Source organism: Macrosteles quadrilineatus, unplaced genomic scaffold (assembly GCF_028750875.1).
Source record: "Macrosteles quadrilineatus isolate MER2022 unplaced genomic scaffold, UCM_ALF_1.0 Scaffold_1__1_contigs__length_201487025, whole genome shotgun sequence".
NCBI classification, from domain to species: domain Eukaryota; kingdom Metazoa; phylum Arthropoda; class Insecta; order Hemiptera; family Cicadellidae; genus Macrosteles; species Macrosteles quadrilineatus.
In genome coordinates, this window is record NW_026542594.1 from 56,364,390 (window position 1) to 56,381,794 (window position 17,405).

General features: G+C 34.2%; 1 protein-coding gene across 2 annotated transcripts in view; it reads left to right on the forward strand.

The window, feature by feature from the left end:
• LOC128983157 (cell growth regulator with RING finger domain protein 1-like) overlaps positions 1 to 9,658 on the forward strand; it is a 138,030-nt gene extending 128,372 nt beyond the window's left edge. For both annotated transcript variants that reach the window (XM_054402333.1, XM_054402334.1), the window contains exons 5-6: positions 2,175 to 2,282; positions 2,943 to 9,658. In XM_054402333.1, coding sequence (XP_054258308.1) covers positions 2,175 to 2,282; positions 2,943 to 3,266 — 432 coding nt within the window. In that variant the 3' untranslated portion in view covers positions 3,267 to 9,658. The remainder of the gene's footprint in view (positions 1 to 2,174; positions 2,283 to 2,942) is intronic.
• Positions 9,659 to 17,405: the final 7,747 nt, after the last annotated feature.

Genomic DNA, 17,405 nt, shown 5'->3' on the forward strand with positions numbered 1-17,405 from the left:
GTGTGGGTACTGTCATGCACCGGATGAGACTCGTACCAACTAGCTCAAACGCAAAGTAAAAATGTCCGCTCTGCGTACTCTTACCCCGTGCGCACTCTTGCCCCGAGTTACTCTACTGTATTTCAAGGTTTTTCAAAACCATTGTATTGAGCATGTTTGAGTAATTGTTTTCTTTAATAACACTGTCTCCTTAAAAAATTTGCAACTGCTATGTATTGTTAAAACATATTTCTTTTAACTCTTTTGCAAGACTTTAACACTTTATTTTATTTGACTTCTTAATGTGGTATTGTAACCCCTAACCTAACAATCTGTCAGACCTTCGTGTTATCCGAGATTTGCCGTAACCGAGGTAATCTCTCTTGTTTAATCGAGAGCATACTGTAGCGGGGTTCGTAATAGCGGGACTCTACTGTAATAAACAATAGAAAGTTGTTATTATTTACGTTTAAATAATAGCCTAAATGTATAATAGTGTGAATGGAAACAATGTGAGTTCGTTCATAAATGTTCTTAAAAATGTTGCAATTCCGCGGGGTAGCGGATTTTCATCCCCCTAGAATTTTACCCCCTGGGCAAAAGTGACGTCACAAACCAGGGGGTAAAATTCCGGCCGCGAACTTTTGAGTTTCGTGACATCAGCTTGATGGATTAAACGTGGAATATTTTCACGGTTGTGAATTTAATCAGAACACATCAAATTATAAAAAACCTAGAGTGTACGGCCCGGATTTTTACCCCCGGAATTTTACCCCCCGGATTTTTACCCCCGGATTTTTACCCCCGGAATTTACCCCCTGGCCAGATATATAAATTAGTGAGAATGATTAATTAGTTAATTCTGTTTTAATTTAATAGTAAACATTTTATTATTAAGCAGCCTATCTCAATTTATTTGTAACATCAACTAATCGAACAGGTTTTTGATTTTAATTTTGAGATTCGAGTTTCAGGAATCAGGATTCGATCTTTGAAGCCAACTGTCGATTAATATGACGTATGAACAAACATCAGAATGGTAATTGATTCGAAGATTTCTTTAACGATTTATTATACAAACGTGGTAAAACAATGGTTTTCGTTAGTATTGTAACTACAAACAAAATATGCCTTATTGTTTCTTTACGAAGAAATGTTCACCCAATTATCATTTAAATGAGCTACTCAGTTTATTTTACATACTTATTAACCAACAGTTGGCCCCAAACGCAAATCCCGAACATCAAAATTAAACATCGAATTCTGTTTACAGTTGTGATTACAAAATAAATAAATAAAGACAGGCGACTAAATAATGAAATGTTTACAATTAATTAAAATCAGAAATAAGAAAATCAATCATTCAATTTCTAAAATCGGCCAGGGGGTAAAATTCCGAGGGGTAAAAATCCGGCCCGTACATCTTCAGTTGTCTAAACGCTAGTTATATGGACAGGGGGTAAAATTCCGGTTTTTATTGCTAATCTAATTAATCACGCTCTGGCTATTTTCATTAGACCTCCAAATCCGCGGGGGGAAAATTTTGGCCGCAAACCAACTTTTGGCCACTCAGGTTACTACGTCATAGTGACGTCAGCTTTGCCCAGGGGGTAAAATTCCAGGGGGATAAAATTCCGGCGACCCAATTCCGCAATTCTGAAGCTTTAAAAGGCAAATGAGAAAAACATTGAGCTTATTTTAATGTAGAAAAATTATTTCATGAATAAATCCTGTTAAAGGGTATTAAAGTATACAAACTGCTCAATCCTTCATCTGAAAAATTTGGCATTGTATATTGTGGCACAACACTTTACAGGAATCACTTTAGAACAAGTTATAGTAGTATTTTGATTATTTTTATATGAAGACATTACTTTAAAGTCATAATTACAGTCATTTACGATTTTTAATTTATACTAAAGTAATCACTTTAGAAAATGTGGTCACATAAGAATTATTTTTGTAAATTAATTTCAGTGCTCCTTGAAACCATAGTTGATGGTACGGTAAAACAATTTGTTATTTCAAAACTTGTGTAATTAATTCACACTGAGTAACAAATTTATTAATGTTTACTTAGTGGTGGATCTTAGCTTCTAGTAGAATAGTAATTAGCTATTTAAATTAGTCCGTTTCTCAGTTGTAAAATATGTTTAAATTGATTAGACACTAACGATTAACGGTGGTTTGTGCAGGTGGCTCTTATCAATGTGATCCATATCAAGGACTCAGTCTGCACTCTGCCAACCTCCATCCTGGCCCAGTACCTCAAACAAGCCAATGGTCAACTCTCCTGCCTCAAGGTAATCAAATAATGACAGCCTAGACTAGACCAGACACTTCATCTTTTTGTACCAGCTGTAGCAAATTTTTATTTCAATTGGAACTTAGTTGAGTCGCCCTACCCGCTCATGGAGTGTGCTACTGTCAATTCAATTTTCTCCCTTATTTTTCCAAACTTTGATAATTGATGTGACATCAACATTTGGTATTTTGCAGCAAGTTGTCCTTTTGGTTTTGCTTGGTTAACAACAGTTATTCGTAATTGTTGGTGGCTCATTTTCAGTCTTAAACTTATTACAACCTGTGACTATTGATAGCGACAGATAGCTGGTCCTTGTTGATGGGACTTCAGTATCTAAAAGTCCATGCCACAACTCTACATATAGGAATGTTAAACATGCATTCAAGTATCAGTTGACTGAGTTGCCGTATAGTTACAGTACTCACCTTCAAATCTGGCAGTAGCTGGTTCGAGCCTTACAAACATTGATTCTGGACCAAGTTGCCAATTGTCATTGAACTAATATTAATATTGCTTTGTATAAATCATTGTTGTGTACTATTAGGGCCACGGTACAGACCATTTCCATTCCCAAATAAAACATATAGTGCCTAAATCTTTGAAACACACAAAATGAAAACTAAAAAAGATAAATAAAAGGCACGTTGTTGTGTTGCAGCAACTGTACCTGGCCACAGGCAACCCTCAGTCGTATGAGGATGATGACCGCCCAGTCGTGGTGGGGGAACAGCTGTGTGTAGTGTGTCAATACTTCCCTCTGTCCCGAGCTCTACTGCCGTGTCGTCACACTTGTGTCTGTGCCTCCTGCTTTGCCAAGCTACAGTCCTGTCCCATGTGTCGCAGCCCCATCAACTCCTACTTCTGTATCCGCAGTGAGGAATATCTCCCAGCCACTGAGGACTTACACTCTCCGTCCAAACCAGAACCTCTCTCTCAGTGGTTACAAGATAGACTCACCGACTTTCTTGGCTTCCACCGATAAATTACGTAGGGTCAGATGCGACATTTGATGAATTCTCTTTGTATTTAAATTTATGTCATTAATGAGATAAATTTACATTTGCCATTAGTGTTTCATATTTAATTTTTATCAGGGAGGAAGCTATTAGAGTGAGTGTATTTGTTTGTGAGTTCTACGTATCCCAATACCTTACATTGCTTGTCCTATTTATTTATTCTTTAATTTTGATTAAAATGTTAACAATGACCTATTTATTTTGACAATGAAAAATATCGAATTTAAAATATTACTAGTTTATTTTGCTTGTTACATGAAATAAAAATTTTGATTGGGTTTATATATTACATTTCAAGCCAAGGGAGCCTTGAAGTAGACTGGGACCTGTAGCTTTTCCCCTCATAATTTCCTATACAGTAGTGAAGTAACATACGTGCATGTTTTCAATACATGCATTGCTGTTAGTGGTAGCACTAATGATTTGGGAGTAAAATAATCTTTTAAAGTTACCATAAATTCAATTCAACCAGTTTATTTACCTACAAGATCAACACAAACACTTTTTTTATTATTAGCAACAAAAAAGAAATATACTACGCTTTTCCTCCCATGCTCTTTCTCCACTCTTATCTATCGCACCATCTCCTTTTTTGTCTGAATTATTTCATTTCATTATTCCACCGCTTATCCCTTCATACGAGTAAGCCTACAATGAATTGAATTTTTCTACCTTCTCCTGCTTTTCAACTATAAATTACCAAATTTTCAACCCTTATTTTTACCCCACTTGTATTTGTTGGTTCTTTATAGAATTATTGTTTTAGATTTGGTCCAAGATTATGGGTTATCATCACCCGATAAATAGCTCAAGAGCATCTCTTCTCAATCTGCATTTTATTTTAGAGTTCTTTGCATTTTTTCCATATCCTTTTGTACGCCTAAGAAACTTGCAACACAATTATCATTTCTTTTGACAATGACTGCTTTTGAACACTTCTTGTGGCTTTTATCCATCGTAGCCACATAAAGTATGGCAATCTTTAAAAAGGTACCTTCACCTTCAATTCAATTTACTCACAAAATTAAATCAATAACTACGGTAGGAATAATTGTTAATAATGAAATACAAACAAAAGCAAACAGCTGATTTTTCTACAGGATCCCTACTTTTTAAAAATAGAATTGAAGCCCTGTTATAAGCTATGTTTGTATAAATCACCATTAATTTTATATTTATTTGTAAATGTATCTATATTTATTATTTTTACTTTCTGTGTGTTTTTTTTTCTTTCTTATTTAATACAATTCATGCAGATTACTTATCTTTAAATTTTGTAATACATCTTCAATGACTCATCCGTAAAAATGTTTATCGCAGTATGAAATAGCAATAAAATGTTTGTACTAAGCCTACTTATTAGTTAGTCACTAGGAGCTTGTTTGGCCTATAACTCACTAGGTACATAATAGTTTACACTGCAGCACAATCACAGCCACTTACCAAGTAATATCACTAACAGTCCCCTACTTTAAGAAAAGCAAATAAACTTTGACTAACATAGTTCTGACATGAACAATTATTACTATATGCAGTTTTCAATTATTTCTTAGATTTGGATTCTGGAAAATTTCAGGATATTTTATACCAACAGTTGGAAGACCAAATATTATGTTAATACAGATTCACTCTAAGGCTCCCTTGCATCCAGAGATATGTCAAAGTGGCTAAGAAAATGTTTATGAGTGCTTTACCAGTTTATTTTCATAAAATCTTATACCATGGAATTAACTTAATTGACTCCAAATGCTTATCCCTTTAAAAATAATTAGTAATAATGACTAAATAAATGAATTATTTAAATTATCAAATAAATATGAAAAGGAATAAATATTAATGTTATCCAAGGCTACTAAAAAGAGGTTGCCTAAGACGTGTGTATGACGCCACCTGTCAAATATGTTGTTATTGTTGTTTTTGTTTGCGTTCGCTGTCCGTGTGTTTTTATTCGCTATCCAGTCCGCTATAGTCCCATGATCAGACTATGGGAACAGGGGTTTATGGGTGGTTTTATGGGGTAAAAATTGGTTTTTCCCATTTTGGACCCTAAAAACATAAAATTTAGCAACTTCTTTCCAAACCATTTAGTAGAGCTTAAAAAACAGATAATTTAGTATATTGAAGTGTTAGTATGCGCCTAATGGCTACGGAGAAAATTCAAAAAAGTTTTTAATTTAAAATTCCCATGTTATTCTTTTGGAGAAAATTGTTAACTGTTATAGTTTGCTTGTTTATGAGCATATTTTGATAAGATTTGGAAAATGCATAATTTCAAACTAAACTATTAACATAAAAAAAAACACCTTTTTACCCTCCCTGTTGCAGCAAACCTAAGTACTTTTAAACTAATGCTATTTAAATAGGGAATTAATGTGATATTTTTAAGGAGACATTTTAGTGTAAATCCAATCAGGCAAATGTAAATTCGCTTAGTCTGCAGGTTCGCTGCGGCGGGGGTATTTTTCCGCATTATATTCTGTTCTCGGTTTTTTTTTTTTTTTTAAATATCTGGTTTTACAATACCTTTATCAGTTCCAAAAACTGATAAACATAGCTCAACATAGTTTTTTTTGGAACTGATAAAGGTATTGTAAAACCAGATATTTTATATATTACAGTTCCGGGGCTACAACAATGAAATTTTTTTTACTTTGATTTAACTAGACATGTTGAAATGCCTGGTGAGGGATGTGCTCTTTGTAGACTGTAACAATAGCCAGATGAAAACCCGTTAGTAACATAGTGACAGACTTTAAATAGTTTATTATTGTTTTCCTAAGGATGAAGAACTATGCAAAACTAGGCACACTGCTGCAAACAAGGAAATCAATCATTTAATCCTCGCATTTCCCTAATCTGTTCTAAATAATATTTACTCACAATGATTACAAAAAAAATTCAAAGCTGAACTGTTTAATTTTGCTCCAAAAAAGGATTCTTAAGCCAGGTGCATTTCCACCTGTCAAACTGTGTCAAAAAAATTAAATTTCCAACAAGATTTTCTTGTTAAAAATTGAAACACAGAAAATGAAAGCTGTATTGAAAGTGACAATATATTCAGTGTGTATAAATCATTTTTTATAAAGTAAAGTAAGAATTAAGTATAAAGTAAGTGTTAAGTAATCATGATATCTGGATACCTCAACCAATAAAATAGCTTATCTCAGAAAACAGGTTAAACTTTTAAACAGAAAATTGAACTTGATGCAGGTGATATAAAACAGATGACAAAAGAAAATTGAAACCATTGACTATTGGCAATAGTCAAAGCCGAAACTTAAAAGAAAATTTTATAAAATCCCTCAAACCTATGAGAAACTTCACAAATCCCTAACGTTAATATATTATAGCAATAACCAGATTAGTATATTACTAGGCCCGGCGGCCGACTTACGAGTGCCGCTCGTGTCTCCGCTACGCAGCGCCACTAGTTATTTAATTATTATTATTTTCCTCCCTTTTTGTTTCTTTTTACTTTTATAATATTTATAAATATCTTGCTTCTTGATTTGCGTATTTACTCATTTATTTTAGCGAATAACAAACAATTTTTTGTTACCATGGAAACCAGATACAGTATCACCAAAAATCAGCTGTGGTAAGGTAAACAAACAATTTTTTTTCTACGTTATTACTTATAAAAGTAGACAACTTTTGATTTTTCTACGTAGGGAATCAATTGAACTTAATAATAGTAGTGTTATTTTGTGTCTGGATTAATCTTGGAATTTGTATATCAAGTTTACTTTAAAAAAAAATTTTTTAAGAATTTTTATTTCTATAAACTTTATAGTTTTGGTTTTTTTTTTCTTTTTACACTTTGATTGTCCAATTACCACTTTTCTGTAGACAGTTTTACTGTGAACAAAATGGTGAAAGAATTATTAATTTATTACCTTAGGTTTTATTTCTATGGTAATTAGAGTAAAAGTCTACAAATTCGGTAAAATTAATTGCCGACAGAGGGTGCAGCATGCAGCACATTAATTCCTTCCCCAATGGGTTAAAGCAATGTTGACTAATGAAGAGATTTTCTTTGCGTTCACTTCACTTTAACCCTCCGAGTGTTATTTGTCGAAGCTTAGACACATAACACACTTTGTGGAGTGTTTTGTGTCGAAGCTTCGACTCACAAACACTGTTTACGACGAAGGCTCTATGACTGACAAAATCGGATTGAACTGGATCGAGTTAGGTATCGTTTTATTTGGCACATTCTAAGCACTCTCCCTAGGTCTGTCTCTAAGCGCTTTTTTTTCTCGAGCCGATCATAATTGTAGCAGACAGGTGACGTGCGTATTTGTAAACAGCTTGGTTAACCTCGCACCAATGACTGATGTGTTTTATTATGTTTATCATTGTTTTAGTGTTAAAAATCAAAAGTAGTGATATACGTGGTGCATTATAAGAATATTTAAGTGATTTTGAAGGGCTGGTTGATGATCCTGAAGAAGTAGGTAGTGATATTGATGTAAATTATCAGCCAGATTCCTAGCTATGGTTAGGCTATGCATTCTTAGCTAAACGCTATGTACCGAAATCTGTTTTTTGCCCATAACTTATTTATTTGCAAATCTACTTCCTTATATTATTAATTTTTTGGAATCCTCATAAAATTTAGAACAAAGTGGCTATTTTCAAATATTTATAGGCCTATAATTTATACAATTTCATTGAGCGCAAACTTTTTTTTTTGAAAATTTTCCAAAATATTTTTTTTTACCTAAAAAATTTTTTGGAAACAATGTTCCTTATGTTTTATGTATAATATTGAAGCCCATGATTTTACAAACAAAATGGTATATAGAACAGTATAATTAACATTGTTTTTAAGCTTCTCAGATCCGTTTTAATAAAACCTTGCAAATGCACAAAAAATAGGCAGACATTAAGACCAAAACTAGGGACACTCGAGGGTTAAGGAATCTGAGCATTTACAATCATTGACAGTAAAATGTGTTGAACAAAAATTATGGAATTACAAGAATTAATAGTATATTTCATCACTAGAGAGGTCTTTTTGTCCCGAGCTTAAGTTTTACGATTGAGGCGAAACCGAGGTGGGAAAATAAGCGAGGGTTCAAAGACACTTTTTTCCCATGTGATGAACTGTATTTTTCGTCATATTGCACCATTATTTGAACATACGTACTATGTTACAGAACTAAAATAGTTTTCAGATGAAGATGAAGATAACCTCGCAAAACTATTTCTAACTTGTTTTCATTTTAAATTGCTAATGGAAACGAGCAGCTGTTTAGTATGTGATTAAATTGTTTCGTCTATTAGGATTGAACATTTTACTATCGATCTGTCGAACTATTTAGAATAAGCAACAATAAGCTAATCCATTAAACTATCGAGTTATACTTTTGATACATGCGATTGTTTACAATCAAAATTTATAACTGAGTTGACAACTAATAGCTGATTTTAACTCCCTAGGGAGTAAAAATGCTACTTTAAACTCGCAACGCATACATTAAAAACGTCTGTTTTTGCTGCAGTGTGACAAAAAATGTCGTACCTACCTGTTGCTGGCATAGTTTTTTGTCCTAACTCTAGGGAATCTATGATAAAATAATTTAAGCTTCACCAGGTTCACAATTTATCTGGCTATTGTTACAGACTGCTTCAGCACATCGCTCACCAGGCATTTGAGTTTACTTAAAGTATAATATTATTAAAAAATGTACTTGGTCACACAGAACTTACCCAAAAACAAACAACAATACCAACAAAATTGGCAGGTGGCAGCTGTGTGCATTAAAAGCAGCACCATCCAGGTCAATAGGCGACGTCATACACCTGTCTTAGGCACCTCTTTTTAGTAGATTTGTAATGATCAGTAGTCTATGTTATTAATTCTTTAATGATTCTGTCCTTTACAAACATACGTGGTAGTTTGTGTATAAATTGATTGTGTAAATAGTGTAATTTAGTATTAATGCTTTATGTACATAATATAAATAGGTAACTATAAAGTATCACATTGAATGTATCAAAATGCAACCTCTTTCCTTAATAATTGTTCATATTCATCCCACTACTAGTTTCAACCTCAATCGTTCTTAGCATAAGTACACAATTTGATATATTGTAACCGATATGCATAACGATATGGAGGTAACTAATAATTTATGAATCTGTGTCAATATACATTGTATTTAGTCAATTTGGTTGTACATATTAATTCTATTCATCCTTTTAAGCCAAACTCTAAATTTTTACTACATAATTAGTTTTATTATTTTATAGAGTGTTTAAATTTGTGATATAGAAATAACATATGGATTGTTTAGCTTTATGTATGGACATAATATGTAAGTTCGTAAAATTAAATCTTTGATTTTTTCAATGTTTACCTTTAATTTACCTTTTTAGGTTGACAGGAGAGCACCAATTATCTGAAAGCCATTCATCCAAAACATCAGTTAACCTAAATCACTGCCAAAGACATAATATTTCAATTTACTGCCACGCAAACTTAGAAGAGCGGCTGGCAGGACTATACACGGCACAACGCTTTGCACAAAACTCAGCGACACAGAGATCATGCTCAGTAGCGGTTCCAAGGGTGAGGGGGTTGTAGGGACCAAAGGCCACCTTGACAAGGTCCTAGCACTGTCACTAATCGTGCTTTTAGTAGACCTTACACATCTCACTTTGTGTCAGTGACATCAGTGATTATTGTTTGAAGTAAATGGCGTTTTTAATTTGCTTTTTTATTTACAGTAGGCTATAGCAATGTTAGCAAAAAGGAAACGTAAATACTATATCTGACAAATTTTAAATATTAGATGGGCTGAAAATAATTCCCGTCGTTCAAGCTTAAACCAGGGTTTCCTAGGCGCGGAAGCGGAACACTAAAATCGGAGGGTAGAAAAGGGATTAACATGGCATTCCACTCCGCTTCTAGGAAAACATTAAATTACAAAAGGAGTCCGCTCTTCGCATTCCGCGGCTAGGAAAACCCTGCTCTAGCTTGTGAGTTTGGTGTTGGGAACTCAACAATCACTGACATTAACATTTAAATTTACTACAAATTGCGTCTGTGCTAAAATAGTGAGGACGGATGGCTGCACAGTGTTTTATTTGCATTCCACCGATTAAACAATATGGTGGATTAAGTATACTATATACCATATGCTTAGCTTATATATATCAAAATAAAAATAAAACTATCTATTCTTTTGTACACACAATAAACTTTATTACAGTATTTACTTGGCAACAAAACAAACTAGATAACACATGACTTAATAAAAAAGGTAATAAGAAAACTGTTCTCACTCCAACACTCACTCTCGACATCGTGCCTATAATAAAGTCCTAGCATAGACAAAAGAATTAAATATAGACTGACAAAGGAAGGTTCCGCGATGTGCTGAGGAGGTGTGGGAGAGAGTGCTCAGTGTTTGTCAATTTGCTGCCGTCATCGACTCGCCGTCTGGAACAAGTCTGCACTACCACCATTGCAAACAAAATGCTACCAACGTATCAAACCCACTTTTCAATATGGGTAAAGTACAAAGTTTTGAAATCCCGTAATATTAACGGAAAAGCCAATTATTTTTAATCCCTGAAAATTTCTATATTACGGAAACAGAACAGAACAAATTCCTACTCCCCGTATTCCAGGAAATCCTCCAGAAGTTGGCAACCTTGGCTCTAACTACTAACTTGTCATGACAACGCTCGCTAGCGCTTGACGCTGCAGCATACGTAACCTAGGAGGATTAAACATTAATGTTTAATCCTCCTAGTACGTAACATGAATATATGCCAACCTCAGCACTGCTGTCGGTCTATTTTTAGTTCTTTTGTCTCCTAGGCAAAAAGAGTGGTTCTTTAAATGTTGCTCTAGAAGTGGCTTTGTTTAAGGGCTTGATTATTTTCACTCAGACAGTATTCCAGAATATCTAAATGTTTTATTCTGGCACTCATCTTTTCATTTTCAATAAGCTTGATATATATAGCTCTGATTGTCTTAAAATATTAATGTAGGATTTTCTTGAGGGTAGGTAATATAGTCCTGTCAAGAAAAGGTTTAACCTCCAAAAAATACGAAAGTTTTGAAACTTTGCACACTTATTTCTAGCCAGGTACCTTGGGAAGATTCGAGGTGAGCTTTAGCGGCAATTAGCAAAAATAGGGCACCTTTTTAGTTTTTGGCTAAAATCTCGAGAACCGCTGGTCGTAGTTAAAAGTGACTGACTACAGCATATTCTGTACGACATTTTGTACATATTAAAAATCTATGATACAATGAATTATGATTTAAAACATCTATGTTTACATCTCCAGGTAAAATGTAATGATGTTTTCATATTTCTTAGTAAATATTTCTAGTGTAGTTTCTAGTTTAGATAAAAAAAGGATCATTGTATTTTTATTCTGGAGCCCTATATACATCTGTACAAAAAACATGCTTTCAACTGTTACTTCAACCAAACAGCACTCAAACTCCTTCTCTGATATTATATTTTGTATTCCTTTTAGTACAACCTCTTTATTAATATTAAGTGACGAATTTGTGAGAATTAATACCCCTCCTCCAGTTGTTGTAGCTCTAGTCCACGACCACGAGGATGCTATTTTGTAGTTTTTAAAATTGAAAAATGATAAATCTGTTCCACGCATACTTATTTCTGTCAATATAATAATATCTGGTTTAATTTCATCCAGGTTTACTTCTAATATTTCAATACGGGTTGATAAATTCTGCACATTTTGGAGAGGAATTAAAAAGTTTTCAGTGCTGCTTTTGAGACATAACAAAGTAATTTAACTAATACATTCTTGTAGGTTTTCTCCAAAAAAGGAGGCATACTATTGTTAATGCACTAGGGTTATCTATGGAACCAGGAATTTGGGTTTCGGAGGTTGGTAGGGCATTACATTTGGGCGGGTCATCACCAATTACTGCACTATTTACCCCAGAGACAATCAACCCCCCATCACTAGACACGTGCACAGGCTGCTGCTGTTGACTGGGCTGGGAAGATCCCTCCTCTAGACAAGTCTGCGAAGATACTGTATACTGTGCCTTGACTGTGTCTGAAGATACTGTGCCTTCCTTTGAGGGGATTGGGTAGAACTTCGCTGTTTGGCTGGGAAGGTTTTGCTCACCTCTATTTGCAGATGATCAATCAAAGGTGCACCTTGGGTGTTGAAGCTCTCCTGCTGTTGTGGAGAGGTGTCAGCGGTGGCATGCCCACTTGGCTTTGATGACTATGCTAGTTTTTGCAGTTTTCGGACATTGTCAATAATTTGTATAAATTCACAAGACAATAAACACATTTTGTTTCATTTCATTTCATTTACCTGAATCAAGCCACGGAACAGAAAATCCGGGCTGATACCATGTGACAGTATGCACAGATATTTTGTATACCTCCGCCGAGTTGTAGGAGGAATGTCCAACTTCCCTATTTGCATTCGCGAATGAGTGGGCGTTTGAAACGTAGCTCGCAATGTGAAGGAGCCACGTAGCATCCATCCGAATCATTTCATCCGTCCGCGGACAAAATTATCGTCCGCGGACGCCAGTGTGAAACCACCTTAAAAATGAGTCCATCTTGAATACTAATTTCATCTCTGTATGTCCAATATTGTTTTACTTCATTTGGAAGGGAGTCTTTTGCCATTGGCCATCCATCTTGTATGATTTTGAGTTCAGTAAGTTATTCTGCTTGATGACTGTATGGGCTATGGCTACGACCAGTGGCGTACTGTTATAGTTGGGGGCCTGGGGCGACTTAGATGAGAGGGCCTTTTTTACAAACATATATATAAGTGAAATAATAAATACCATAGTACCCTGTTTAAAATCATTTTATGTTTTAAATAATTTTAAACAGGGTACTGAGATGACTTTCGAGTGGAAATATTAGAATATAATAAAAGACAGAGTGTTGAAATAGAAGTAACTGTGTTATATTTAAGATCAGAATAGAATAGTAAACAGCATTTGATAATAAACATTTTGGTTGCTATGGTAACAACTACATATGTTCATAACATTCTCCCCCACTTAATCGCTGGAGAGCAAAGTCCTTAAGATAGGACGGAACCTTGCGCTGTCTGGAAGGACGAGTTAATTTGTTTTCTTTTTGTTCTGTGGCTTGAGGTCTGTCTAGATTTTCTTCCCTTAGAGTACCGTCTGGACGCGTTGCAGAAAGTCAACAGTCCCGGAAGGTCAAATAATTTATACCTGTGCCGCTAGGTCAAAAACTACAATGTTTGGAGTGTCTGTAGATCAAAAATCCCAGTAAGTCAAAAAGTACAGTCCGTGCTAAAAACGTAGTCTATGTTAAAGCAATTGACTTATTGGGAATTTGACCTAATGCAACAGCAGTTTTAATATAACGAAAAAAGATAAAATATAAGTTCAGTTTCGCTGAGTCAACAGTGCCGGAAGGTCAAAAGTATAAGCTGTTAAAAACTACGATAGTCCTCTCGACGCATGACTTCAATAATTTCGTGTTTTGGTGTACTTAAAGTTGTGCTAAAATTTTGAAAATTGGCACAGAGCTTCTTGGTTAGTCCTACTCGATGACTATTTTGTTTGAACTTTAAACTATTTACCGATCTAATTAATAAAAATTGATATGTATGGTGAAATAGTTTTAAATCGTGATTTCTAGCATGAAAAAGTTAGCATGCGAGATTTTTTTTGTTTTTGGGTTAGAGAGGTTTTGTCTGTGGCAAAGTTGTAGCCAAAAGTGTGATGCGTAAAACATATTTTTTTTAATTTTTTACAACCTGTGGTTCAATAGATAACTTGGGTTGAAGAGGACGGCAAATTTAGCATTTCGCAACGCATGGAAAGAACTATACATCGTACGATGCGACAGCTGAGTGGACTTTTAATTTACAGTTCTAAGGACAAGAAAAAGATGAATATACAGATCACCTGTACATTCATATTATTTATAAAACATCTTTCTGTATTACCAGCTTAAATTTTTCACTTATAAGAATACATCATAAACAGGGTGTTAAAAATAAGCGGGGAGATACTTCACCTAGTAATTCCTTGGGTCAAAATAAACAGAAAATCAAGGATAACATTTTTTCCAAAATAGTTTCGTTAACCAAATATCCACCATTTTGTATTTTTTACATACAAATATTTATCTTTGCACTTTTCCAACCAAAGTTTTTTGAAACTTGGTATGTATGTTAAGGTAGGAGAGACCCATGTTATAAAAAAAGATTCATCTCGATTCACCCTAAAATTTCAAAATTTAACACTTAACTGCAATATAATATACTTTACTACACCACAATATTTACGTATCACCATAAATCTTTAACAAAATAAAACGTTAACATTTTTAAAATCCAAATTAAATCAATATAATCTTTCTTTTTGAAAAATATATAAAAAAAGGCGATGGTAAATAACGACAGGCGAGTTTTGATCTGGGTGTTTCAGGTTTGAATCTAGGAGGATTTAACATTAATTAACATCAATGTTTAATCCTCCTAGGTTTGAACTGATTGAGAGGAATACATGAAACCGGAGGGGGGAGGTAGCAACAAGTGCACTGGTACTTACTAGTGTCCAATTACAATTTGATGGATTTAACCAAAACCTTTTCTATTTCACTTATTTTCAGCTGTTAAATTTCAAACTATACGTTTTAGCGACATCATTAACGTTATTATCATCATCATCGTTTGAGTTTGGGTTTGCGGCAATGTATTTTTATGAATAAAACCTTTAATTTGATACCAAACTTGACCTCTGCTGCTATTAATTGACTGTATGGACTATTAATTAACAGCTGTGTCTAAGGATTATGTCGGCCTTAGTCCCTAACAGGACAACAAGATCGCTCCACTCATCACACACTCATCTCCATTCGTACTGGGCTTAAAATGCTTACATTTGTATGGTCGCCATTTCAAAAACAGATAAAATAGTATTAAAATTATATAAGAATTTTGTCTTGGTCTTTGTGGCCCATCTCCCTTAGGGATAAAAAAGTGATAATAGCTTAAGACAGTAGATATTTATGGCTATTATTGATATACCAAGTCTCACTACTTTATCTATATTGTTAAAAAATATAGCCAATCCAGGACTTTTAAACCATACTGTATAACGCCAACACGAAATTTTTCCGTTGAACTCATCCGCATTTCTTAGGCGATTTTGACCATTCATGTCTCATTAGAAAGAGCGTGTCACGTACATTTGCAAACCAACCTTACATTTTTAAATTCCTTGGGCTCAGCCCCAGTGGCTCTTAAAGAACCCATGTTATGCCTATGAAGAACATATTGATTTATTTATATTAGGATCAGCTCAATTAATTGCTGTTATGCAATTCAAGGAAATAATGTAGGCTACATTATTAACATGTTACTGATTTGTTTGAAATACTATATTTACTATTTTGATTTGGGCTTGCTGGATAATTTAATCCATTTTATCAAACAATAAAAATTAATGGACAAAGTACTATATCTCATGAGCAATCATTGAAAGGACCTATTGAAGCCCTCATCAACCAAAAGAATGGCTACTAAAGCAAATAAAATTGAGACGAACATGTAACGCACGAAATCAGGTGGTTCTTAAGTATGTGAAAAAATGTATTGCTATTCAAAAACAGACGGAAAACTTGTAAACATATTCGTGACAACAGGTGTAACATGGCTACATTATCAATGACAAACGTGGACAACCTTATACGAGTGTGAGTAAGTCCGAAAACAGAATAAGTCCGAAAACAGAGTAAGTCCGAAAACAGAGTAAGTCCGAAAACAACTCTAAAAAACAATAAGCAATAAATTGCAAGAACCGTTGCTTATATCATTGGGTATACACGTATCTACTGACGTGTATACTCAATGCTTATATCGAACTGTTATATGTACATCGTGAGTATTTCCATTAGTTGTTCCATTTAGTTGTGTGTCCATTAGTATAATTTTTTAGTTGACACTTTTAAAGTCAGCGGAAATTGTAACTGTTATTACCCGTGAAATAATGTTTGTGTAGTACTTTGCAATCCTACCAATGCTTATAGAATCATACGATTACAATTTTCTGGTTAGAATATGTCGCATAGAGTGGTGACTACTGTATCTTTTTGGTTTGCTTGTAAAACAGGATCAACAGAGATTTTCCATCGACTTAAACAATACGATGCTCCCAAATTGTTCATTGCAATAACAAAATATCACACAGTTTGATGAATATTTGTGTGTAAACCACATACAGTACACCTGCATTCTATCTATTTTACCTTTTATTTTTCCAAGACTTTATAAAAAATCACGCATTACGTGATCAGTGAAGAAAGGGTGTATCCCATGTGTTTTATAAAAGTTTTATATAAGTTAAGTTTATAGGTAAAGAAGACAAGGGCGGTCCTAGACATATATTTTTTGGGGGGGGGGTCACCGGGGGCCTAAAAAGGAGGGGGTGCTGGGGTTCCTCCCGGGAAAAATATATAAATAAATAAATATAGGCTATACAGGGTGATCAACTCAAGGAGGCCACCATTGGGATATCGGAAACAGTAAGAATTAGAGAAAACTTAAAATGGGGGACATTCCTTTATTTTTGTGGCAGTTAAAAATATTATTTTAGTTTTCCTTTTTATTCAGCCTTTTGAAATTTGAAATTTCTTATAGAACACCCTATATTTTATCATGTTTTCGGATAGAATAGGCAATTTGACAACTTGTTTACAATTGACATTTTTTCGATAAACCCACTCGTTTAGGAGTTACAGCCTATGGAAAAATGACTTCCGGTGTACATTTTACATCATGTAGCTCCTAAACAAGTAAGTTTATAGCAAAAAAGGGAAGAGTAAAAAAGTCTTACAATTGCAGCCACATTCCAAAAAGACCATAAAATTAATTAAAAATGTGAATTATATTATTTAAAAACTGGCGGCAAACTTGAAAAGTGGAAAACTTTTTATTTTATAGTCTTTAAGGAATGTAGATGCAATTCTAAGACTAATTTACTGTTTCCAATTTTGCTCTAAACTTACTCGTTTAGGAGCTACATGATGTAAAATGTACACCGGAAGTCATTTTTCCAAAGGCTTTACTCCTAAACGAGTGGGTTTATC